The sequence below is a fragment of the Tachysurus vachellii genome, chromosome 1, assembly GCF_030014155.1.
Source record: "Tachysurus vachellii isolate PV-2020 chromosome 1, HZAU_Pvac_v1, whole genome shotgun sequence".
Classification (NCBI taxonomy): domain Eukaryota; kingdom Metazoa; phylum Chordata; class Actinopteri; order Siluriformes; family Bagridae; genus Tachysurus; species Tachysurus vachellii.
Genome location: NC_083460.1, coordinates 30,340,894 through 30,367,790, shown reverse-complemented (window position 1 = coordinate 30,367,790; position 26,897 = coordinate 30,340,894). Strand labels below are relative to the sequence as shown.

The 26,897-nt window shown below is 40.9% G+C and overlaps 1 protein-coding gene across 11 annotated transcripts in view; it reads right to left on the bottom strand.

Annotated features, from left to right (window-relative positions):
- ptprsa (protein tyrosine phosphatase receptor type Sa) overlaps positions 1-26,897 on the bottom strand; it is a 218,031-nt gene that overhangs the window by 34,342 nt on the left and 156,792 nt on the right. For 3 of the 11 annotated variants that reach the window (XM_060882282.1, XM_060882275.1, XM_060882309.1), the window contains 12 exons: positions 25,967-26,111; positions 17,853-18,173; positions 15,884-16,077; positions 14,531-14,557; positions 12,875-12,992; positions 7,442-8,035; positions 6,405-6,499; positions 5,727-5,980; positions 4,817-4,904; positions 3,563-3,790; positions 3,127-3,287; positions 1,374-1,489 (listed from right to left, as the gene is read on the bottom strand). In XM_060882282.1, the coding sequence (XP_060738265.1) occupies positions 1,374-1,489; positions 3,127-3,287; positions 3,563-3,790; positions 4,817-4,904; positions 5,727-5,980; positions 6,405-6,499; positions 7,442-8,035; positions 12,875-12,992; positions 14,531-14,557; positions 15,884-16,077; positions 17,853-18,173; positions 25,967-26,111 (2,341 nt within the window). The remainder of the gene's footprint in view (positions 1-1,373; positions 1,490-3,126; positions 3,288-3,562; positions 3,791-4,816; positions 4,905-5,726; positions 5,981-6,404; positions 6,500-7,441; positions 8,036-12,874; positions 12,993-14,530; positions 14,558-15,883; positions 16,078-17,852; positions 18,174-25,966; positions 26,112-26,897) is intronic. The other 8 variants (XM_060882292.1, XM_060882319.1, XM_060882357.1 and 5 more) reach the window with 6 other exon arrangements.

The window sequence follows — 26,897 nt, the reverse complement described above, 5'->3', positions numbered from 1 at the left end:
ATAAAGGAATTTAATACGCATTCTGTAATCAACTGAAAGTAAAATAAAGAGAGAGAGAGAGAGAGAGAGAGAGAGTCCAGGGTGATAAGGATGGAGACTTTCTGATTCAGAAGGTCAGCAGAAGTCCAGCTTCAGCCTCATGCAGCTGCGGCAGCTGCCATTAATCACACAGATGAGTGCAGCTCAGTGCACCGTGTTATCCAGACTGTAAGACACAGCTTTGCTCTCGAGCAGGTGCTCTACACTTCTACACTGAATTGACCGATGTTAGGAATTAGCACACAGACAGGGAGCAACTGTATTCAGCTGCTATAATGTAATTGAACTTTTTTTTAAATATAAATAAAATATAACAAAAAAAAAATCGTATTCATAATAACTGGAAAAAACTGCTGTGGTATGAGAGGAATAAAGCATTTTAGATTTGTGCTCTTGTTAGAAATCAGTCAAGCCTGCTGATGCTTATTTCCTCATAACTGCACAAACGGTAGAAGTGTTTTACTCCTTACACTTAAAAAAGAATTTGGGGCGTGTATCTTATAGTCCAATGAATTTCTTTAAATGTATGGTCCAGAAAATATAATAGGAATTAATGTGAAGTAGGAACATGCCCAGGCTTATTGCACTTTTCAAAAGTAAACCATAGCAACCATAAGCAAAGCAGTGAGACTTATAAAGAACAGGAGGATGGGATTCCTTGTGAACTCCTTGCTACTCTTCTTCATTGAGTTTATTGACAGAATGTAAATCAAGCCTTATGGACTGACCGGATGTCTCATCAATCAGTGAGCAAAAATTTTTTTTTTTTTTTTTTTTTTTTTTGCAGGTTGTCCAAAAAAACACATGAAAAGATTGTGACTTTGCTTTAAAATCACAAGCCAGACCCATCTCAGAGATTCTGTAATCACAACACTACATGTGTTGAACTGTGCAAGAAAAGAAAGTGTTAGAATATAATGTGTGTGTGTGTGTGTGTTTGTCTGGGTGTATGTCGGCATTTTGTATATCTTGGTACCTTGGTGGAGACCAACTGTCCCCATAATGATAGAAATATCCTGCAGTTTTGTACACGAAAGGAAAAGTTCTATTTTGCAGCAGTATTTAAAAAGCTAAAAGAGCAATGTGTGGAAGCCCATACTGTGTACGCATGTGTGAGTTTGCCAAGTGTGTGTGTGAGCGAGAGAAAGAGAGAGAGAGAGTTAGAGAGAGTGAGTGAGAGAGAGAGAGTAAGAGAGAGCGAGAGAGTGTGTAAAACCTTTATAGAGTTTAGAAATGCATGGCAGGAATGCTCCAATGTGTGAAAGTCCATACAGTGTACGCATGTCTGAGTTCGCCCTGTGTGTGATTGTCTGTGTATGCGTGTGTGTGTGTACCTGGAGTCTGGAAATTGATGCGCCTCATCTCTACAGGGTCAGTGGGATGATGCGGTGTGATCTCAGCATTGTTGAGCAGACATTTGGTACGTGGCTCTGATTCTTTCCTTTTGCTGCTTGAAAAAGAAACATACACACACGTAAAGACCAAAACATTGGCCCTCCACAGACATGCAGCCTCCACAACTCCACAAACAGACTCCCAACAAAGCAAAGCCAAGAGAAAGTGGTATTAAATGTGAGCAGACTTTCTCCTTGTGGCATGTGACTCCCCCATCTAATTAATTCCAGCACTTTATGCTGAGGCAGGTTATTTTTGTTTCGCCTTGTTTTGAAAACAGCAATAAAGTACAGCAGAGCCTTACCTGTCAGGTTTGCTGTTTCCAATGAAAGCAAGGAGAGAAATAAATATATAACAGAAAAGGAGAAAGAAGGGGGAAAAAAATCAATAGGACGCATTGGAATTCACAGAGCAGGTGTCAGAGAGAACTCATCTGCATCAGGAGCGACCTGTAAAAGGCGGAGTGTGTGTTTCATGGCTCAGTGTGCAACTATATGATCTCATAGCGGTTAAGGTCAGGATCAAGGGCAGCTAGAGGGAAACACTATCTTATAGTCACTCGCTCTCAGATATAAAACTGCAGAATATAAAAATACTAAAAAGATACAATAATACAAAAAATACACACATACACACACACACACACACACACACACACACACACACACACACAGAGGTATGACTGTGCCTAGTAGTACACGGTTCAGCTTTAATATTTCAGAATGCTGAGTTCACATCTATGAGCATGTGCTTTGCTGTACACTAAGAAACATCAGTTTAAATTTTTAAACACTTTGCTAAGATTGAAAAATTTAGCCCAAATGGAATCGGCTATCTAGGACATATTCTGTCCCACGTTCTTCAGCTTTGCACTAATGCTGCAAACAAGTAAGATCGTTTTATGGCCTCAGGTTTAACATCATGCACACTGCATGTAAATGAACACAGCTGCCTCAGTAACATCATTAATACAGAAACGGTTTTATGATATATATTAAAATGGTAGCGCTGCTGCATCAGTGCTCCAGGGTCTCCCGGTTGATCCTGAGCTCAGGTTATTGTCTGTATGTGAGTTTCACATGTGGACCTAGTGTTCGTTTTCTCTCACCTCCCAAAAACCTGCAGCCAGGCAGACAGTGTTCCTGTGATAGACTCGGGATCCATTGTGACCCTTAGCAGTTTACTGAAGATGAATAAATGAATTTGGAACTGTGTCATCATCCAAATCATTTCTAATGCAAGCTTCAGGCCTCAAACACCTACCTGAGTCTGATGCTTATGTGGTGTGACATTAAACTAATGCCTTATTCAGAGTGTCCAGATAGTACTTCAGTGCTGACTGAGGAGCTTCAGATTCAAGATGGAGCTTTACATTAGCCTAACAGCTACGTATACTGCAAAATTAAAGAAGCAGTCTTGGGACAAGAAATGTGACATTGACAGTAAAGGAAAAAGGAAAAACTTGTTTTGTTAACTGCTACTGGCTGCTGTAGATATCTGTACACTTTAATGGATGAGGAATTTTGACATCACTATTCATATCATACTGTAAGGTGTTCATTAAATATGCTCCCATTAACTCAAGGTTTAACAGCAAATCAGTCAGTGCGTCATGCAAGAGCCATTTCCCCCTTCGATTCATTTCCCCCTTCGATTCATTTCCCCCTTTGATTAATTTCCCCCTTCACTCACTTTTTATAAAGCAGAATGGCGATGACGATGCAGATGATGAAGACCACGGCCAGGACAGGTCCCACCACCCAGATGAGGCCGTCTCCACCCGTCTCCACGGGCTGGGGGTCCACGTCGGGGGCCATGATGGAGTCAGAGTAAGGGCTGGCCACAAACGTTTTCTAAAAAACACACCCACATTCAAGATATCTGACTTAAGACCTGAGCTGATTCTTTATTCTTTGTCTTTATGTGAAACACTGGAGTGTTGAAAAATCTTATTTGTTTTGTAAGCATGTGAATAGTAGAGAACTGATCTATTGTTGTTTATTAGTTTATTTATTTTCATTTACATTCTTTATTCACTTTTTATATTGTGAATGCTACAAATCGTGATATTTATTTGAGCTGTGACTCGAGACAGAGAGTACTGAGAGCGCTGAACGTGCCAACTTACCGCACTGGTGGAGTTGAGCTCGGCCAGGATAAAGAAGACGTAGTCCTGTCCCGGCTCTAGAACGCGGTTCTCATAGCCGTTGTAGACAATCTTGTTGCCCAGCGTGAATGCTGGGGGCATGTTGCTGGGTTTAAAGCTGGCGGTGATGTATGGCTTCTTCACGTCTACCTGGCGCAGCTGTCGTGTTGTGCGCGTGTGTCTCTGCTTCATGCTCCCGTCCCTCAGCAACTGAGAACAGACAGAGAGGGAAAAGTCTAGAGAAAAACAGAAGTTCCCATTCATCCTGCAAAAATGTTTTTAAGCTCTTTCATCTTAATTTTCCCTCTGGTCTGGAGTCAATGAGATGTTTGCTGGAGTTTAGCCCAGATTAAAATGGAATGAGTCATCTAGGAGAAGAAAAGGGCGGCGAAAAAACAACGGAGGAACGAATCATCCAGTAGCCAATATACCCTTGTGGCAGTCACGGCTCAAGGTTGAGTGGCTAAAGTCTAGCAGCATCCCAGAGTGGTAAAGAAAGAGGAAGAGTAATTCAGTTGTCCCCTGGCCTGAGAGAAAACTTCAGAAATGCTCGGCTTGGTTTAGTCTGAGCTCCCCCGAGGTAATAAGGATGTTCGGCTGTTTCACAGTCATGTTGAAGACTGATTTGGCATTCGGACATGGATGTGAAATTGAAAAAAATTTGCTTTGTCAAACTTGTATTTTAAGTTTAAATGTGCTTACATCACTTTAAAATGTTTCGTTTCAGACACTTGCAGCAAAACTAGTTTGAATCACAGATGCTCTGCCTACAGGTCTTCAGAATCTCTGAGGCTACAATCTGATTGGCTAGAGCACGCCTGTGTATAAGTGCTTCTCATTACGTCATTTTATTAAAAATTGCTTCAGGTTTGATTTTTGATCAAATTTTTATAAGCAATAAAATGTCACCTGAGACTCCAATATGTGTTGGTAGGGAACTGTTAAATATATAAACAGAAATATTTAGGACACTTTAGTATTTTTTCATTGTTAGTATTGTTTTTTAGGATTTTTTAAAATCTAATTAGAAATACCAATGTAAGAAATAAGGTTTGGATGTATCGATAGAGCATTTCCCCCATCAAGTAATACCAAAACATCTTTCTGCAGACCTATATTAGGTAACTAAAAGCAGAACATGTGATCTTAAATGCTGGAATGTACATATTTTGATTCTGGATATGTAAATATAGGAGATTATACAGTATTCAGACAGGGAATTTCACCGCTGTGTACCTCCTCCAGATCCATTTCATCTGGGCTCTTGATGTGTCTATTCGGCCCTCTGCCTTTCTTCAGCGGAACCACTACCACATAGACAGATCTGTAAATAGCACAGGTAAAATGTCACATGAATAAATAATATAAAACCACAAGTAAGAGCTGTCCTGCACCGGAGCAGTGACTGTCTCCAATACAAATCCGACTGTGTGCCACAATTAAACTTTACTGTTATAGTGAGGTTGAAGTAGACTTGGAACAAAGAAACTCAAATGACTGTCAGAAAACCAAAACCAGCCGAATAGAGTTCCAATCAGAACAAGTATTTGTATTTGCATTGTCCTAAGATAAACTAGGTCCTGTCTGAAAGGCAGCTTCTTTATTTATTTCTCTGTGAATCCACAATTCAAGACCAACTGTTATACCTAAAACCATAACTTCTAACCTCTGAGTTGGAAAACCAAACCAAACATCCCCTCAACTTATTTAGTCTGGAAGGTGTCTGCAACCCTTTTAACAGGAAATAAAGTACTACGCCTTTCCTTAAATGACATACAAAACCATTACTATGTTTTGAGAAGGTCAATGCATAATCTCTAATAATCTTAGCAAACTAGCATAATGCTCTGACCTACTGTACAGTATAACTTCCCAAATTCAAAGTTAAGTGGATCATTTGCAAGAGATTAGTCTTGCAGATCTAGTTACCTATCTATGTTATTAACTGAAGTCTAGTGTAGTTGCATAAAATGGCTCCCACTAGTTCAATATCTATCCTACTATAAACCAGAGTCTGTCTGAAATGCAAAACCATTAAATAAGACATTGACAGTAGTGGAAAGTAAGGTAGCTGCCTCTGGTTAACATTTATTTTTTGGATTTCCTACCTGTGATTCAGAGTGATAAAGATGTGAAGGAGACTCACTTGATCGTGTCCCTGGTCTCGAGCTGAGGGAGGATGACCGTGACGGTGTTGTCTGGTTCTCTCCTCACGTCTAGCTCTGGTTTGCTGTTGAGGATGGAGGGAGCGGTGCGAGCCACAAGCCGGTGTCTGGGGCCTCCTTCGCCACTGTCCAGGCATGTGATGCGGAACTCATAGGTGCTGTTGGCTCTCAGGTTGGTGATGAGAGCTTTGGTCATGCGCGCATCTATGTCCACTTTCTGGCGGTGGTATTCAATCTGTGGCCGGAAGAAATTGAAGACGACTTACTAAAGGATAGGGGTGAAGGACCTCAAGTGAAAGAGTGTTTCTGAGTGCTGATCCTGTGTCCACCTGGCCTTTTATTATGTAATGGCTAAGGCCTCAGGTTGCACTTATCACTTAATGAATAACTATATAATAGCATGTAATCTGTCTCAAGCTGGATGTGAGACTGCGTTTAGCAGTGTACTCCAATGGTAAAAAACTCATTTGTTTTGTGGTGAATTTTCACAGATGACTTAATACTTATAACTTAATGGGCAGTAAAAATGTTTCAAATATGAATGAATTTCAACAGCTTGTAAGGAAAAATGGGATACAGATTAGAAAGTCAGATATATATGCATATAAACGTGATACTTTCAGGCTGTTGTTTTGAATATCTGGTTTCGTCTCACTCACCATGCAGCGGTATGGGTAGCGGCTGTCAGAAAACTTCCATGCCAGCAACACTGTTGTCTTGGTGACCAACTTAACTGTGAAGTTTTTAGGAACATCTGGCCACACGAATGTGGATAAGAATGGAAAAAAGAGACACAGACAGCTGCTTTAGTCAAGATGACAAAGGATATTGAAGAGAAAAACAAAGAAATAAAGAGAGAGAGAGAGAGAGAGAGAGAGAGAGAGAGACACAGACAGTGAGAAAAAGAGACCGGAAGCCTCTATTCCTGATGGGTTCCGACGAGTACGTGGTGTGTGGTGATTGCTGTGAAGGAGGTGAATAAAGGTGTTAGGACAAACAGAACAGAACACTTTCTGGTGGACAAAGACCCATGGAGCACAGGATGACATGACTTAGCCTGGTCAGATAGACCCTACCAAACCAGAGTGGATAAGAAATTCCCACAAACCCCAGAGACAGACTTTGTCCCTTTCTGGGTTCCCTCTGGATTGGCACTGTCCCACTGAGTCAGGCAGGGACAAGAGGACAGCCCAAATCACAGCATGCCTACAGCTGTTGGGAGTGTGTCTTGGGTTTCCATGCCACAAAACCATAATAGGACGGGAAAAGGTGGGTGAACTTAACAAAAATAATAAAAAAACAAAGACGCAAAAAGAAACAAAAAATCTGCATCATCACTGCCTACAACTGAGTTACGACTCTCCTCTCAGCTCCTACCTGGCCATACCTGAGGGGGTGTGGCTAATTGAGGGTGCGTTTGGGTGTGTCTGTGTGTTCTTGCACTGTGAGAAGCGTGTCTGACCTTTCAGCACTTACCTCGCAAGTTCGGCGTTCCTCCCTTTCAAAACTGACTGACTTTTAACTTACTGACTCGACTTTTACCTTGATTGTGGTTAGTGAGGTGAACATCCCCCCTGCGTTAGTATAATCGATTCACGGTGTAGGTGCTTGGATTTTCAGTGCGGGGGTTGTGATGTTGTCTGGATTTTTTTTTTTTGGTTTTCCGGAGAAAGAGAAACAGAAAAGCAAGCCCTACCTGTGATGAGGGCCACTGTGCGATACTGGATGGTCGGGCTGTAGGGCCCGGGACCTACGCTGGTGTGTGCGCGAATTTTGACGTCATAAACAGAGTCCGGTTTCAGGCTGCTCAATGTGAAGCTGTGTTCAGTGGCTGGCAAGCGCAACTCTAGGGGCATGCTGGCAGTGCCCGCTTCCTGGTATGCCAGTGTGTACTCTGTGATAGCGCCGTTGCGCTCAGCTAGAACCGGAGGCAGCCAGGAGAAGTGCACTGAGCAGCAGGTGATATTAGAAGTGGTGCTGAGGTGTGGGTAGCCATGTGGTGCCTCTTCATCAAGGCTCAGCTCCTGTTTGGCCTCTTCGCCAAAACCAGAGCGCGATTTGGCTGAAATCTTGAAGATGTAGGTGGCGCCCCGGTGCATGCTGGACACAGAGAACTCACGCTCATATGGTGCAAACTCCAGTGTCGCCAATGGCGGGACATCTTTACGGCCAAACTGGAGGCGATAACCAAGGAGCTCTAGACCAGGGGGAAGAATCTCTGGAGGGAGCCACCGTACCACAGCGGAGCTCTCCGAGTCCTGTTGAACCCAGAGGGAGGGAGGGCCTGGCACTGGAAAATACACACAAAACACAGTAGAGTAATACATTTACATACTAATAACAGCATGAATAGCAATAATAATTAGCAATTACACACATTTGTCCCTCTGTATAACAATAATTAACACGACAGGGTGATGGAGTGAGTATGACAAAGGGCTTTAATGAGATGTGCCTTTAGATTTCCAGACTAATAGCTCTATAAGTCACAGTGCTTTGATTGACAAGTTGGTAAAACAAGATGAGTATATGCGAGTGCTAGTAGTGCTGAACACAAAAACATTTTTTTATACATGATTAAAACAAAATCCACTAGTCTTTAATGCATAAACACAAACAGACCGATAAATCGATAAAGAGTGTCCACACACTGGCTCTGACTGTTTCCCATAGCAGAGGTTCACAAACTTGCACAGGTTAAGAGGTGAACTGACAGACACCATATAAATTTTTTCATTCATTCATTTATTCATTCATTCATAGCACTGGGTTTAAGGTGGATGGGATGCTAGTCCACTGCAGTGCACCATGCACACACACTTTCAAACCCAGTAGCACCATTTTGAGAAACAATGGAAACCCACATGGACACAGGAAAACAAGGTCAAATCGGAGATCATGGCGCTGAGAGACTGCAATTCTACCGTGTCATGTTATGTTGTGATTGATTCAAATTGATGCTACAATATGATCTTAATTTTTAAATGCTGTATTGATCTGTATTGTCCATCAAGAAAAATGTCTATGTTCATTTTTTGCTGTAAAAAAACCCTTCTGAGTAAATGGTACTTCGGAAAGGTTCAAAATAGTAATTAATGTTTAGAAGTAAATAACATTTAAAGTCTTCTTCTGTATGCTGGTCTTTATGCTCCATGTGCTCCAGTTTATATTTTGTCATGTGCTTTTGTTTCTGTTCTAGTCCTGTCTCTGCACCTGCCACATTATTGGTGTGTTATTTGATTGTGTACTTTTCTTTGTCTAGTTCCGAACATGTTTGGTTATTTATGCCCTGTTGTTTCTGTTCTTGTTGCAAAGTCTAGTCATGAATTTTGTAGTTCAAATCTTTGTTATTCCTTGTGATTTATTTTCCAGTTCTCCTTCCTAGTTTTCATGATGCTTTGATCCCCACGATGGACAGTGATTAGTTTGATTGTTTGTATTGTCTTTAAAATAAAAACTTCTGAGTACTTACACTTTTGTCATGCTCCTAACTGCACATTACAACAATCTGTAATCATTAACAGAGCAACTTTAAATGAGTATGAAACATTCAAAAATATTACAAACAGGATAAAAGAAAACAAGCATTTAAATAAAGACTTAATCCACTGAGTTAAATTGTTCCAACAGAAGGATGAGGGAGAGGAACTGAAGAGGCTCAGAAGGGAGAGGGAAAGGGAGGGATGAAGGTGATGAGGGACATGGTGCAATATGGTGCAAGACGAAGATGGCGGGGGTCAGTGTCTCTCCGTGATTGAGGCGGTAAATGCCGACTCCACTTCAGCCCAGTGTGCTGGCCAACGCACACCTCTCTCAATCCCTTACTCCATGGCCCCAGGCACGTTTCCCATCACAGCCTGCATTAATGGCTGCTGTTGACACACAGCCACTGATTGAGGACGGATTGGGTTTCACTTTCATTTCCTCTCTCTCTCTTGCGCTCTAATTTCCAGCTCTCTAACTGCCCTTCTCATTTCCAGTGGAGCCGGGAGGAGGACAGACGAGCGATCGGGAAAGGAGAAAAAAAAAGCCCTTTGATGATGGAGGAATTAATTCTAAGCTTCACAGTGAGTTATGCTGGGCTTCAGAAGTTGTCGTGTCAGTTTCTTCCTGTACTGTATTAATTCCAGATACATGCTGTGGGCAAACATTTCCATTTAATCACATTTTAAAAACAGTGAAAACTATGGACACTGCTTTTCTTGATGGAAAAGTCTATGATGAACCACCTGCAATTGAATCTTTGTAATGAAAGTCATCGTCAGTGGATGAGTTGAGTCTTGACTATGTTGTGGTAGCTCAGTAGCTAGTGTGTTGGACTACTGATCAGAAAAACAAATCCCGGGACCACCACGCTGCCATTGTGGGCCCCTGAGCAAGGTCCTTAACTCTCAAATGCTCAGTAAATGAAAGGTGCTCTGGATAACGGTGTCTGAAAAGTGCAGTAAATATACACTGCATTCTGAAACTTCAAGTCCAGAGTTTGCACCAGCGTCTTGCATCACCCTTTATGTTATCAATTTCTCACTGATGTGACGTTAAACTGCGCTGGAAAATAGTTTGCTGAAATGCTCTTGCTCTTATCTATTAAAACAAACATTCGAAAAGAAACATATTTGCGTCTTGGGATGGATTCTATTCTTAGATCCTTGACCTTCATTTCCGGTCGTATCGGAATCTCTGATAAATAAATTCATACAGTAAATGCCGTTTTTAGTATTAGACGGCGCTCAAGTCAACAACCAGATGCTTTCAGATCAATAACAGCTTCTACATCAATCACAGTCATGACATTCCTCTTGGACAACATGCAGCATCAAAAAGATCAATACAGGGACATTTGCTGTGGAGATGAAGGTGTTGTAAACTACTCTAATCTTTATATTGAAAAAGCTCCTCAGTGACTTCACGATCCACTTTAAAAAAAAACAACAAGAAGGTACCATGTGTGACATGATCAGGATTGATCAGGGACATGACAAATACAGTGCAGAAAAACAAATTAAACTCAGACAGCTCAGTTTTCTCAATTTTCTAATCAGTTTTCTCAGCTCGATTCATTTATTACATCATATATGATTCAAAAGAGAAGACAGTGAAAAAAGCAGTGAACATTTTAAAATGAAATATGAAGGAGTTTCACGGCTTTATACAAGAGCAAGTCAAAAATATGAGCTGATTGAAATGAACCAATATAAATGGATAAAAACCCCATTGTAACATTTGAACATGAGAAAAACGAGTTATAGTCACAAGTTTGTTATTTTTATTTTATATAATAAGAAGTATTTGAATTGCTCTTAAAATAATATTAAAGTTTAATGTTTATGATTTTTAAATCTTTTATATGTTAGAGTCAATAAAAGTCATGTACTGTTTTAGCATTAAATCTTATATGTTCTGACACACAGCAAATACTTTTTTTGTCTCTGACCCTTAGACTAATCCATTTTAGTGTAAATCTGAGGGAGCGCTGTTCAATGGGCCCAGCTCGGCCCCCAGATGGATGATTAGCATGCATCTGAAGCACTGAAGTCTATCTCTGATTGGCAGACGGGAGGCTAAAGGTGGAGGCCGTGGAGAGTCCATGAGCATTTAAAAACCGAGACGCAGGCTTAAGTTGTCTGACAGCACAATACCCTCAATATGAAGCATGAAAGTGCCTGGAGTGCCTCCTCTGAGCTCCCATTGGCCGAGCCGCCCTGCCCTGCTGTCACATGAAAGACCGTGATGCTCTTTACCCAAGAAGGGCTTAAGTCCGTTTTCCGCTTCAACTCTTTTTCGCTTCATATATTTATTTATTTTGTTTAAGCTCTTTCTCCACACTCTCAGAAATGAGAAAAGAAGGGGGGATGGGGAAGACGAGTGGTGCTTTTTGAGATCCTGTGTGTGGCTGAGGCATATCAGTCTGAGTTTATGTGTGTGTGATGAGTCTGATGGGCAGCTGCGGTGGAGCTGTCACACACGGACACTTGCGATATGCGTACCTGTCACGCGCTAGACGTATCACAGCAGAGCTAAGAGTCTCACTAGCAACAAAAACATGCCATTGCTGTGTGTTCGAGAGTCACCTCTGACCTGCAACCGGCACTGCTGCCCTGACCTCCTGCTCTCAGCTCTAAACGCACAAACAGTGCACAGATTAACAGGCTCCAATCAGCACACTACCATATATGTTTATAATACCACAGATGTGAAGGAGGTGTGGCACCTGTTTATATTTAAAACAAGGGTGTGGACTCTGTACGAGACGTTGCCTCTATTGCTGTCAGTTGTAGTAAAGGAGACCTGGCCTCTGTCAACCCTGCTGAAAAGAAGGTATGGCCTCCATGCCTAACAATTCTAAAGAAGTGTTGCCTCTGTGTTTGACAGTCTGATGTGGCCTCTGTATGTATCTGTGGCTATCAGTACTAATGAAATGAAGGCGTGGTCGTATGCATTTCTGTCCTGTCAGTATGTGGATGTCTGTCTGAGTGCAAAAGAAGTCATGGCCTCTGTGCTTAGAGTGAAAAAACGGTGTGTCACCTGTGCCTCTTTGTACCAGTGATGGAGGCGTGGCCTCTTTGTCCTTCATGCATCATATATTGAGATGCACACTGTATCCTCTCAAAAGAAGAGATACTCTTCTCACTAAAACAGAACTGCACAGAGCCTCTTATCTCTGGTGATGCGGTTTGTTATTCAGCTACTAATCAGCCACACATCTGTTTCAGGATCGAGATTATCGGATCCATGCTGGTCCTGACTTTATCCCAGCCCTGACTCCACATCTCTAAAACCTTAAAATACAGCTGTAGTCTGAAGCACCTCCAAATTACCCACCAACAACCAACTGCAATAACCTATATTGCACTTTCTTTTTGCCCCCTTCCGTTATCTGTAATAAGAAAATCTCACAGGTGTAATCAGCAGCTCACACAGCACAGATAATACCTAGATCACACAACTCGTGTTATTACTGCTGTCTCTCCATGCTCCAGGACCTTATGTATTCTGTTCGTGTCTCTTGGTTTTCCCCAGGGTTCATTTGGCTGCTGGAGGTGGCAGCAGGCAGTGTGAGGAGCTCTCTCTCTTTTGTGTGTATGTGTGCGTGTGCGTGTGTGATGATGATGACTGCATTAGCACTCACCTGCTCCCTTGGTCACCACCAGTTTGGGTTTGCTTCGTGCTCCATCGCCTTTGATGGTGTAGGCTGCCACAGTGATGGAGTAGGTGGTGTCTGGCTGCAGGCCCCCGATCACCATCTCCTGCAGCAAACACATGAAAAAATAGGAGAAATGGAGTGTAGGTGCTTTGGATGTAAGTCATTAAAAAAACAAAAACAAAAACAAAACAAACAAACAAAAAAAACAGCTACACGTCTGAGGGGAAGACCGTATGCACTGCCACAGCTTTCATTTCACCCACTCTGACATCTGCGTACATTTTCTTGTTAGTTTTTGCAGAACATAATTAAAATCCCTGCATCACTTGGGAAGTGACAGTGATGTGGAATGGGGGAATAAATTCCAAACACTGGCTATGCTTTGGCAAGTCCCTCAGAAAAACAGATACTGTAAGTAAAGTTCCTAGGCTGTCTCTGTCTCGTGAACTTTCTAGAAAATCAGCAGAGGAGAATTAATGCCGGAGGAACCTGAGCACATGCCTGGGCTGAGTAATGAATTATTGCTGATCAGCTGCTAATCTGGCACACAAGCTTTGAGTAGCTAGTTATTTTCATGGGGGTGTCACTTAGACCCAAGTCAAACCCCCCCCCACAAAAAAAATCTTTTTTTCCAGATTAGTTTTTCTCTCATTTAATTATTATTATTATTTTTTTTTTTATAATTCTCTTCTTCTTTATATTCTTTGATTACTGTAAGCCTGCTTTCATGCTTTACAGAAAACCTGCTGACCTGAGTGCCTTTGGTTCTCACACAAAGTAACAATACTTTGATAAGTAAGTAAAAATAAGTATAAATCAGAATAAATAAACACTTTGAACTCTAGTAATGAGAAGGTTGTTTCCTTTCTCTGTAGCTTTAGAGGCAGAAAATCAACAGAATTGGACTTGCATGGGTGACTTGGTGAACAGAAAGGTGCAAAGTATCATGATTTGCTTTGGTGTGACATGTTTGAGCATGGAACAGAGAAGCGAGCGTGCAAAGAAAGGTTTATGTGTGAGGGCACTTCTGGTCTGCGAGCACTGAGCAATGCACACTTCCTTTCATCAGGGTCCATAATCTATATAATGGCTATAGAATTCTGTGTCCTTACAACACAGATGAGGAGAGAGGCAGAAATGAACTCTGGGCACATGTGGGGAAAACAGAAAGATGGCCAAGAGTGGGTCCAACTACAGGCCAGAACAAACAACAGATGTAAATCATGCAAATGTGTGAGTGTTGAGTTACTGCTGCATCCAAAAGCACAAAAAAACACACAAACAAAAAACAAAAAAAAAACACTTCTAGTGGGTCAAGAGATTATTGTTTATATCTCCTGAGCTCAGTGTGACACAATATTCATATTCACACACTTCAGAGCTGCACTGCAAAACAACACACACACACGCGCACACACACACACGCACAAACACAGACATTAATGAGCTCTTGATGTTGCATCACCCCCTCTGTGCATCATCAGTGGAGTGTTCTGACTGACACCGCTGCTTGACACACCACTCTCAGATCAAATCCGAATCAAATTCCATCTCAGCTGAGAGTGACCCTCGGTAGGGACTGATGCAATACCATGAGCTCCACGACCACGCAGAATGCTCTGCTTCTCTTTCTTTACTCACGTATTCAGCTGTATCGTCCGTTTCCCACTGATTCCCCCCACCCAGAGCAGAGAGCATGGGAAAGCAATTTCAGAAAGAGAAAAGGAGACATACAGAGAAAGTGAGTGAGAGAGATAGAGAGAGAGAGCGAGAGAGAGAGAGAGAGAGAGAGAGAGGCATGAACAGAGAGGAAGAGGGTGGCACTGAAGTGGAGAGCACTCCGAAACACGCTTGAAAAGTAGGTCGTGATGTAAAGGGAGAGAGGGGGAAAGTTAACAGATAAGAGCAGCCAATAATTTGCTCTGTTCAAGGATTCTGCACTCTGCATGTCCATTCTGTGTGTATGTCCATCAACTGGATTTTTCCCATCTGTGAGTCTACTACAGATTTGCATTAGCCATAAAGCGTGCATTAATTTATAGTCACTTACGGATGTTCAATTCCATTAACACATGCCTGGATGTTGGAGAGAACTTTCTCAATGCTGCTTTGGGGTTTAGTGAAGACTATGTGAGTGGGCATCCCAGAGAAATTCTTCAGGAATAGTTTGACCAAAAATTAAAATTCTCTCTTTTTTTTTGATTAGCTAAGATGTTCTTGGTGTCTGCGAGTCACTTTTTTAGTTTGTGGAATCGGCAGTCACTTAAAGGACACTTTAGAACAGCAGTGCTCTAATTCAAATTCTAGTATGCTATTGTTTGTATAGCAACAGCTCTTAGGCAGATAATTTACATAATCAAAGCATAAACAGCTAATAAATAGTAAATAATAAACAGAACCTATTTATCAAATACAAATCTTACATTTTTTCCGAGGAGATTTATTGCAACATTTAGGGAAGGAGTCTCCAGTGTCGGCAGTTTGTAACAGTCAGAAATGGAGCTTTTTGTCATTAACATTACAAATGTACAATAAAATTCTCCCACCATATTTATGGAGCCTGTTGCTGGTGAAGTGACAGCAAACGTCTAAGAAAGAAAGTGGTTCAACTTCTGGATGGAAGATACAACTGGAACATGCTTTTGTTCTTATTTGTAATTAACAGTACAAAACTAAACAAATGTAAAACACCAGAGGTTTTGGCTTTGTAACATTTTGAGAAATGCATGTTTTTAGTTGAACGGCTGCATTCACACATACCTGTTTTCTGTCACACACTTTATACACTTTTAAGCTATCCTGCATGTTATTGTACTGCTGAGCTTGTCTGTCATGTATGTTTTCATATCTTTTAGATGAGTTTTAAGAGTTGATTCACTTTAACTCAAATTGAGTGAAGCATTTTAAAAGAAGGTGTGTGCAAGGAGTGTGTGAGGAATGTGAGAAGTGGGTGGAGTGTTTGAGCAGTGTGAAGAGTGTGTGAGGAGTGTGTACCTGGGCATCAGCCAACATTACATCCTTGATGAGCGGGAGCCCACGTGCTTCGCCGTTCTCTACCCGCACATAGTGAACCTGGTAACCACGGATCTGGCCGTGTTGTCGCCCGGGCAACAACGAGCGCCACATCACCTTTAGTGCAGTGGAGTTAATCACCTCCACCTCCACCCGCCGAGGAGGTGCACTGGGAACTATGGGAAAATCAGACGGAGTTAGAATCCTGGTTTTATTGAGTTAAATATCAGTTTTATTTCACTTAGAATTCTGTTTTAATTGAGTCTGTATACTGTTTACATTTAAATTAGAATCCTGGTTAAATCTGAGTTACAATCCTGGGTTTGAGAAAGAACCTTTGTTATATTTGAGTTAAAATCTTGGATTTGAGTTGGAGTAAGGATCTTAGCTTTGTCTGAGTTTAAATCTTGGTCTAATTTGATTTAGTCTCCTGATTACAATCCAAGTTTGATATGAGTTAGAATCCTTTAAAATCCTGTTTCTATGTGAGTTAATCCTGTTAACTGTTATGCATATTGTTATGTGCACCATAGCAGCACAATCCCTTAGCAAACAAAAAGACAAAGGCAGAGAAGTGCCTCAAGGCACAGACAAAACAGATCAATTCTATACTGTATGCTATTGTTTTTTTACTGACTGCTGTTATTATGATGGAGTCATCTAGCTACAGGCTACTGACACCGCTGTCTTGCTGAAATGCGTTCCTGCTGCCTTCAGCGCAACTTCCATCCGATTAGGTGATACAAGTCTCAAATGCACTTACGGACTTAAGGGACTTTGAAATCAAATCTCTTGCCTTTACTCATACTCAAGCTGCTCCTGCTTTATCGCTGTTCTCTGCTCCCTGCTGAACAATCTACTGTCTGCCTCCTGTCGCCCCGCAGCCTCGGATCCGAAAGCTAATGAAAAATCTGTTTATATGAAGCCTTGCCGTTTAAATGGTTCCTTTATTGTGCATCGTTCTCAAGAGCGGAAAGGTTCTCGACACTGTCGATAAAACACGCATTTTGTATTTACTTTGGGGGACATGGAGGAGGGTAAGATGGTGGTATATGTGTGGTAATGGTGAAATTATATTAGTATAATATTCATATTATGATGTAACAAAACACAATATAATTCTTCTGTTACTCGCAGTGAAATATAACTGATTCAATTTCAAAACTGAATTTTCACCAGCTGTTTTCCCCTTTTTAAAATATATTTAATGTGATATGATTGTTCTGCCATGTTTTCTACCCCAGTATGTAGCAGATTGCTTAAAATGCATGTATTTATTCTTTAAAGTGTCTCACTCCTTGATGCTTAAACATAAAAATAAATGAACTCTAGGGGGCCCAGTGTTCCCTATCTGGCCTGCCTCAGTTCCTGTATCCATGCTGCAAACCCCAGTTCAGACTCTCTAACACACACACTTCCATATCCATCACTGAGCATGTGCATGTGTGCTCCAGGCAGGGGGTGGCTGTTGGGGTGGTTGGGGGTGGGTGACTGCTGGGCATTGTGTATCGATTAGCAGCTTGTCCCCTGAACTCCAGCTGTCACTCAGCCTGGAGCACTGCTGTCGCCAGGGATGTCAGGCACAATTTCTTACAACTGGCAGCTGGCTGAAGATCATTTCAGAGCTCATAAGTTGGCAGTCTGCTTCGGTGACTCCAAGAAATAGGGAGAAATAAAAGGAGAGTGGGTAAAAGCAGTGTTTTTGCTTGGAACCCATTGTTCCACTAACTGACTTGAGAAGAGCTGTTACAGCCTGTTGTAGTTTTCAGGGAATTCAAACTGCCTCTAATTAGACTTTATTACTGTAAGCACAAACTAGATAAGGCTACTGTATACCATTCAATTACATAAATGCCAGGGCGGGGTGCCTATTTGATATTATAGAACCACCCGTTTCTATAAATTAACAACCCAGCATAAAAGTTAGGTAATGATGGTGTGTGGTTCGTACCGTCCTCGTCAGTGCGGCACATCAGTGTGGCACTCTCTGGACCCGGACCCACAGCGGTGGCTGCAGCCACGCTCACACGGTATGACATCCACTTCTCCAGTCGCTGCAGCGTTATCTCGGTGGAAGTGGCTGGTGCCTGCAGCTCTTCCATGGTCTCAGCTCCGACCCCGAGCCCAGCTCCGCCCCCCGCCACTGCATAGCGCACTATGTACCCGACCAGCAGGCCATTCTGGCTCTCTGAATGCGGGGGGCGCCAACTTACCAGCAGAGATGTGGAGCTAGGGCTGGAGCATTTAACCTCCTGAGGGGGGGCGGATGGCTCTGCGCAGGCGGGGAGGGGAGGGTAAGGAGGGAGGGAGGGGAAAAAAAACGAAAAGATGGGAAAGAGAAAAAGAAAATGATAAAAGGGAACAAACCAAACTGAAAAAACAAGCCACGACAGTACCAAACATAAGGCAAAAAAAAGAAGAAGAATCAACTGATTCAAAGGGCAAATGCAAATGGGAACAGAAGAGGAATGTAACATGACATGCATAATAATGAAAGATGAAACCGGGCATGTTTTAAAAGGTTGACTAGACCACCGGGCTAAAATTCGACCAGAAATGTTTACCACCTCACAAATGAGGTGCTGCGTAATGGGTAAAGCCGACACTGATAGAATACAATTTTAAAATAGAATTAAAAAATATTTTTTAGGGAAATATAGGAAAGACAAAATTAAAATCTGTTGCATTAGTGTGCACACCCCTAAACTAATACTTTATTGAATACCAGCACCTTTTGATTGTATTAGACCTCTCAGTCTACCAGCATTTCTTGCAGAAACATTTTAGATCCATCAGATTGTAAGAGCACCTCCTGTTCACAGTCTGCTGCAGGTCATCCCACAGAGTATGTCCCAAAAAAGTGATGGTCTTTTGGCCAAGCCATTCCTTTGTCGATTTGGATGTATACTTTGTGTAATTGTGGTGCTGAAAGGTGACATTCCTTTTCATCTTTAGTTTACTAGGAGACACCGGAAGGTTTTGCATTAAAACCCATTCCCTCCAGCTTGAAAAGTCCAAGATCTGGCAGTCCTAAGCATGATGCCACCACCACCATGCTGCACTGTGGGTATGATGTGCATTTTTGCATCAAACCTATCTTTTGGAATTATGCAATTATTATAGCTTTTGGAATTGGTCTCATCAGAGCATAACACATTTTGCCACATGGTTTATGGTGATTTAGTTGAGCTTTGATGTTTTTAATGTTAAAGTGCTTCTGTCTAGCCAGAGAGTAATCAGTACTTGTCAGATATTCCTGCAGCTCCTTTAATGTTGCTGAAGGTCTCATGGTACCCTCCCTGGTCAGTTTCTATCTTTTTATACATTTTGGAGAGATGTCCAGCTCTTGGTGATGCTGTATTTCCTTTTTGTTGATGATGATGTCCTTTACTGTGCTATATTGTACATCTAACATTTTTAAAATTTTCTTTTGTAATAATAGTCTCCTGAAATTTCAACAAGCAAGATAGCATGCTTGCTTTGTAGGCTCTTCTTCAGTGGTCAAATAAAACAAACAAGATGTAAAGACAATGCTACAGAAACAGCCGATCTTTCAATTCTAATTCAATCAATAGTAAAAGAACTGATGGCAGCTGTGTGATCATTACTGTATGATTATTTGAACATGAGATTAAGAGTGATGTGGTTCATTCTGAACACAGCTACCTTCCCAATTATAAGAGGGTTCGCACACTTATGCAACATGGTGAGTGTAACTTTTTCCTGTTTTTCTGTCAGTAAAATACGTTGAAAATATGGTTGATCGTGGACAATATACTGAGCTGAAACTAAGCCTTCATTTTGATGAGTCCGAGTAAATAGAACGGGTATCTGATACCAATATTGGTATTGATGCATCCCTAGTGGTTACCTTTTATAGTAGACTGTGATCACTTAATACAAGGCGAGATCTTATCAAGCCCTAAGGAAAATTACGTCCTTGTTTATCAGTGTCTGAAGGAACATGTGCTGTTTGTGGTTTATATTGCAAAGTCTGTGTATGAGGATCTGAATCGATATGATAACTCTGTGGTAATCTTATTAAGTCACACAGCCTGTGATCTCTGAGAGACCAGAGATATTGGGCTCTAACCTCATCAGCCCACCTCCAGTGGCTGTTAATTTGCTAAGGCTAAGTTCTGGTGTTTCTGCCAAAATTTCTTGGCTTGATAAAAAAAAAAAAAAACAACAACAACAACAAAAAAAAACCGCTTATTATCGAAGTGACAGTTATTTCCGTTTGTGAAAGATGATGTTCAAATCAAAAGACAAACAAATGATATGGTCATTTTGCAGAAATCAAGAAACAGCATGATATGAATTTAAAACAGACACCTTCTGAAAAAAAAAAAGATTAAATTAATTCAAATATGACTAGGGGGTTAGGAAAATGAATTCCTCTGCAAAATAAATGACTGAAAATAAAAATAAAAATACTACGATCCATAATGTTAACTCATAAGATACATGGAAAGCTGCTGGGCTTCAAACTGAAAAACAAGACCATCAAAAATAAATAAATAAATAAATAAATAAATCAGCAACGTTGTTTTCCTTTACATCATACGTACCTGGATTCCATCAAACACACTTTTTTAAAAAAAGACTTTCTTACCACAAGCACCCAACTACAAGGAAGCAATATTCCCTGAGCTGGCAGGTATCAACTCTCCCCTTCTTTACAAATCCTCTCAGCCAAATGGCGGATCATTGTACAGGAGACCGCAGCCGGATTGATTTATGATATATTTGAGGCATGTCCAGACTTTAGATGTAAAGATTTGGGCTTTGGATTGATCTGTGGTGCTCAGAGGAGGAGAATTGTCCCAGTGCTTTAGCTAGGACTGTACAGTACTCTACACTGCTTATACTAGGTTGAAGATCCACATAGCTGAGAGACAGAGAGCAAGAGGGGCCCTGGCTTTTTGTTTTTCTAGTCCCACCCTCATCTATATCTCTATCCTTCAAACCCCACCATCTGACAGAAAGAATCGCGTTTCTCGCTGATCTAAATGTCAAGGTTAAAATCTTTTTTTCCCTACATTGTTATTCGCTACTGTATGTGTTCATGGATAAGTTCACACAGACAAAGCTGTGTTAAAAGTGAATTTAAGGTTGTTTTTTCGATGTTATTTATTGCACTTCTTTTAATGCTGTATGCTATTTACTATGTGGCTATTTACCTCAAATTAGTTAACCCTGTGCAGCTGCATTGTTTCTTGTACTGCAAGAAATATGTGACACATGATCCCATTATACTTTTAGTCGCTTTGTAGATACTGAAACTAAATAATCTTTGTGCCTATTGGTGACAGAAATGAGATCATTATTCACTTTCTCATACAGTATGACTGGAGTCCCACGTTTCCTCATCCATGGTTTATTTAACTCCTGAACCCACATGCAATTCATGCAACTAAAACATTATTCTTATAATTCTTATCCTATTACATAATCGCCGCTAAATTTATGTATTTTTGCAGGATTCAGGGTATTAATTTTAGTCTTTTTTTATTAATAAAAACATTTGTTCATCTGTTATTTAATAGATTGTGTCAAATAGACGGGCTAATTGAATTATTCCAGTACATTTGCAAAACTTCTGCAATTAAGTTGGAAGTGGGAAGCTGAACTGTTTGTTTGAATAAATATGAAAGATCTGCTTTTATGATTTGAGTGATTGAACCATGCACGATAGCCTGTAGCTGATGGAATTGAAATGAAATGAACTAGGATTCATGTATTTAATTCAATTATCTGTATCTATCCCTGCAAATGCAGAGGTGTCAGGGTGGTTATAAGGAGCAGGGTCTCTGGATCTCAGTATGTGGACCCTCCATCAGCACGTCTGAAGTGAATGCCACGATCTGAACATTCTTCCTGAAGGCCAACGTTCTGGATGCCCTTCTGACCGGCTCAGAAGTGTCTATCTCTCTGACCCCCAGCTATGCCTTCACATCCCCCTGTCTTTAAGGTGTGTCTGAATAACAATAGACCCAGACTATTCTGGTGATAAGTGTTAAATAATTTGGTTTGGGGGATGTATGGGGGTGAAAAAGTACTCTTTGCCTGTCAGTGGGGGCTTTGCTTCGTTACTGCAGACTCACAACAGCATACAACTGTACTCCAACTTGATAGTCTTTAAACTGTACACTGCACCACAGAGGAAAAAGATACACAATATACAAGATTTACCCTGCTTCCTCGTGATTCGGAAGAAATCCACGCTGCCGCTTTGTCTTGAAATGAGCATTGCATGAATACTAAGCTTTAACCTCAATGGCCATTTTGTCTTGAGCATGTACTAGTAATCAAGGCGTCGTCTCATTATGGCGATGGGTGAGGTAAGTGTTCTGATGCATTGTGTGTTTAATGATAGCGGCTGCAGGGCTGCACCAAGGTAATTGGAACTATATCTAGCAGACGGAGAGAACGACATAAAGGATGAGAAAGATAAAAGATGACTCTTCTATCTCTCTGGGTTATCTCTCAGCAGCCACAGCCGATAGTTTTTTTGCGTTAAGCAAGGCTGCGCCCAAGAAAGACAACCTCTCCTTATTCCTGTGGTTCTTCACTCCATTAGCGGCAAAGCAGGAAAGCTTTGTCACAAGCTGCACACAGGACTGCAGGCAACCTCTGTCAGGACTAGCCTGTTCCATCTAAATTGTAATCGGAACCATTGTGAGAAAAATGGTAGAGCAGTAGGAGCGCCATCCATGCGTGTGACACGTGGACAACCGGAAGCATGTGTAGGGACAAGTGATTTCCCTCAGGCATGCGTTTCTTGCTATCGAGCTTTTAACCTAGTGATTTATGGAAGACAGGTCACATGTCCAACTACAGAAGTGCGGGTCATCTATCAGACAATAAACAAGCTATGCGGTCCTACAGGGACTGTTTAGACTTGAGACAGACAAAACTGAAGCAGCTTAAAAGGACAAAGAAACTGTAAGCATCTCCAGATGCCTCATGCAACAGTCTCTGAAGAATAATTTGAAGGTTTGTACACTGGCATAATACCCTCCTGGTGACACATTTTGTATGCAGAAGATGCAACAAAAATACAACCATGGTCAAAATTCTGAAACTGAGAGATGCAAAATTGTGCCATCGATCACTGGATTCTACAATAAATGAGCTAGTTTTAGGCTAGTAATATGTTAACATTGACAAGGACATGAAGCGCAGCGACAGAGTGGACTTTTTCCAAACAGCGAGCACTTACCTCTGAGAAACTCACACTAGAATGATTTGTTTTTGTGTGTTTTGGATGCTGTTTTGTACAGGACTGACTGTCACCTTCCTGACCTCTCACACAGTGACGACATCTTTTTATTTTGTTTTTCTGCTTGAGTGAAAGCTCTCTGAGAGCCATATCGTCCATTTGCAAAGGCCGTGAAAGGCGTCATAGGCCAGAATGGAGGCCTCCATAGCGCCACAGTCCCAAGCAGAAGGCTAAAACTGTCCCCCAGGGATACTTACTCTCATCTTTAGTTTAATGGATTTTTTTTTTTGAGAATGCTACATGATGTGCTGCTGGGACAGAGTTGAGTTGAGTTGGATGGGGCTGAAGTTGCTGACTGTTGTGGCAAAAAGGGAAAAGAAAACCCAGTTGTGGGTAAGGGAACTCACTGAAAGCTGTCTTCTCTTGTGAAGTGAACCATATGTGTCTCATAAAAAAATCATACACTGGAACAACAACAACAAAAAAAGAAGAAAAAGGGAAAAAAGCAAACTAAAATTTCTCCAAAGTCTCTTTAACTGACTCTGAAAAAAAATAAAGAAACCCAAATGACACTGAGCCATACAAATGGAAGCTTTGGTTTCATTTTAACGGGAAACAAATATATGAAACATATAAATTTACACACATATATCACACACACATGTTGTGAAGATATATTAGGACCACATAAAAACAAAAACAAACAGACAAACAAAAATCTAACAAAAAACCCACCAAAGCACAGACACATATTGACATGGGGAAGGTGGACATACACAGGTTAGTCAAGCCTGGACAGGCTAGGCCAGGGCTCAGGAATGGGAAGTGTTAACAGCATCCCTACAGTACCACCGTCAGGCAAGCGAGGAATGCTGCATGCTGCCTGTGTTCTCTAACTTTCAAGCTTGTGTGTGTATCTGCTGAGGCTTTTTGCTTCACCACACACATTCCACTAGTGGAAACAGAAGATGTTTTAAACACTGATGGCTCCTGCTGCCATGGCTTTCTTTTGCTAAAATCATTTTTGTTTTAAATTTTGGCTAATTCAGTCTGACAACTCTGAAACCATAGGCATCGAAACACCATAAAGAGACTGTCTTGGACCATACTAAAGATGTGTAACAAAAACTAAATAGTTGATCACTACTCCAAATCATGAAGTCAGGAGTTGGGTGTGTATTTTTAGCTGGGGGTTTTGAATAATTCACTGGTCTTCCTGACATACACGCCGCCTAGCAGCAGGGCTTCGGTGGCCGCCAACAGCGAGGCCTTCAGTCCGACTCAGCAAGAGGGAGCAGACACAGCGGAAAGCCATGGCACACACTGGAGTCAATGACATTTTGTGCATTTTGGTTGCAAGCGAGAAAAGCTGTTGGTGAATGAAAAGATGGGGGGAAGAAAACAGGTGACCATATTGATTTTTTGGTTTCACATTTAGGAAAACTGAAAAATATAAACAGCAGCAGAGAAAAACAGGAAGGGACTGTGCAGGAACAGCCGGCGGCACCACCCTCGCAAGAAGGCACAATAATCCATTAAACTAAATAATCAGTTCTAATAATTGTCCTCTAGTTCATGAGTCTCCACCTACATGTTGCTTAGAAAAATATATAAAAACTAGGTTTGTGCAATATAACTTATTGATAGTTCCTAGAGGATCGTCCTCTTCCTCAAAATCCAGTTTCATTTACTTCAATTAAATATTATATTACTAATTGTACAATTTATCCAACTCTTGTATTTACTCTTTTCAAATGGTCTAAATGGCACAAGATATTTCTCTCAATTAAAATTTTTCTTGTTAACTTTGCATTTATTATTAAATTGCTATTTAAATTTTTTTTCAATCACCTTGTTACAAAACCATCAGTGGTGGACTATAATTGGGAAAAAAATCAAGTGTCATGCTTTAAATTGCCAATTCTCTGGATTTAAATCGATGAAAATGGTCGACTACATTGTCTGAATGAAGTTCCAAATTGATAACAGAACATCATGAAAGATAACTCTGTGGAATCACCCAAAATGCTAAAAGGTTTCTGATGTATATTATAAGACGCTTTGCCCTTTGGCAATGATTCATAAACCCTAGGTCACACACCCAGCATGTCAGCCATTAATGGCTGAACTACAGCAATGTGCTGCAGCGGTCACATCCATGTAGTATACATGGAAAATGAACGATGCTCAGTGCCGCTACATGTATTTTTCAGATTTATTTGTTTGAGTCTTATAGTAAATCAGTCCTGGACGATTATACCATTAAATCAAGGTTTGTTTTAAATAAAAATTAATATTGCACAAGCCTATTGAAAAGACTGAAAAGAAAGGCATCAAAAGTCAACTTGTTATTATTGGGGAAAAAATAATTAGTAATTACATTCTCATTAAACAATCAATGTTGTGTGGAAAACATTTAATTACAATGCATTAGACATACTGTTATTCCAAAGCATCAAACATGTAAACACACGCAGTACTGTAGCAGAAACCTGAGCGATTCTTTCTGTGAGCCAATGAAGACCCATCATCAGGATAGAATAATACCTCTTACATATTTAAAGAGCTAGGCAAAGCATGTCCCTAAATCACTGCCACTTCAGGTGGTCATACAGGAGACTCACACACACTCACACACTACACGCTTACGCTAAAACACAGTTACTCAACATTTACAATGCCCTGGATTTGGGGACTTTAGAGAGGGATACACACCCTGTTTGCACACAGAGTTGTTTTGTCTGGTCACATATAATGTTTGGAATTATCATGGCCAAAAATATTTCACAGTCAAAACAACATACGGGCAAAGGTAGCAAGAAAATAAAAGCTGTACATACTGGCTTGGGACGTCTTCTGAGAGATTTCGTTGGTGAAGGCACCAATGCCTTTGTTGGAAACAGCCGCCAGGGTAAAGAAATACTCTGTGTTCGGTCGCAGACCCTCCACCACATAGGACGAGGTCGGGCTGAATGATTTTGTTACCTATTTATTGGGGAAGAGTAAATGAAATGTGAAATTGAATCATGTGTTATATAGAACTTTGTCCAATGTTTAGTGGGCTTTGTCCATAAATCTGCATTCACACTAATAAGTAACAGTTACACAACGGTCACTCTAGTGAGTGGTATATAGTTTGCCGCAAGTGTGTACTACTACTGCTTGTGGGTGTGGTCAGGGCAGTAGACAAACTGCAAAGCCTACTACCCAATATATAATTATTACACACCATTTCTGTTTAATATGTACTTAAGTTTGATTTATGTCTTGCATGCTAGGCTTTGTAAAAACTTTGTTGACAGATTAACTAAGCAAGCACAAACCATGTGCACTCACGGTTATGTTATTTTTCTTCATAATCTCCCTGTGCACAAGTACATATGCCATAGTAAAATGAAAAAACATGTTTTTTCTTTCATTATTGCATGTCAAACAGAAAAATGGGAACTAATTGTAGATAGAATGAGGCAGTTGTTTGGATTTGTCACTGTACCGTGTCATACCTAATTTGCATAGAATTGAGAAAATCTCAATTCACATGCCACTTGTTGCTGAAATTGTGCCCCTGTGTCATGTACACATAGAGAAAATAGTTACACTCTGTTGCTTGCTAGTGAGAATGTAGTTTTTTTTTTTTTTTTTTCATTTTTACATGTATTTCACAAGATTACTGATTAACATTAAACTGAGGAAATGTGTGCAATAATGCGGTCAATCAGACCTCCAGGTCTGAAACTTACATAGAAAATGAACAGCTCTCCTGTCACATTT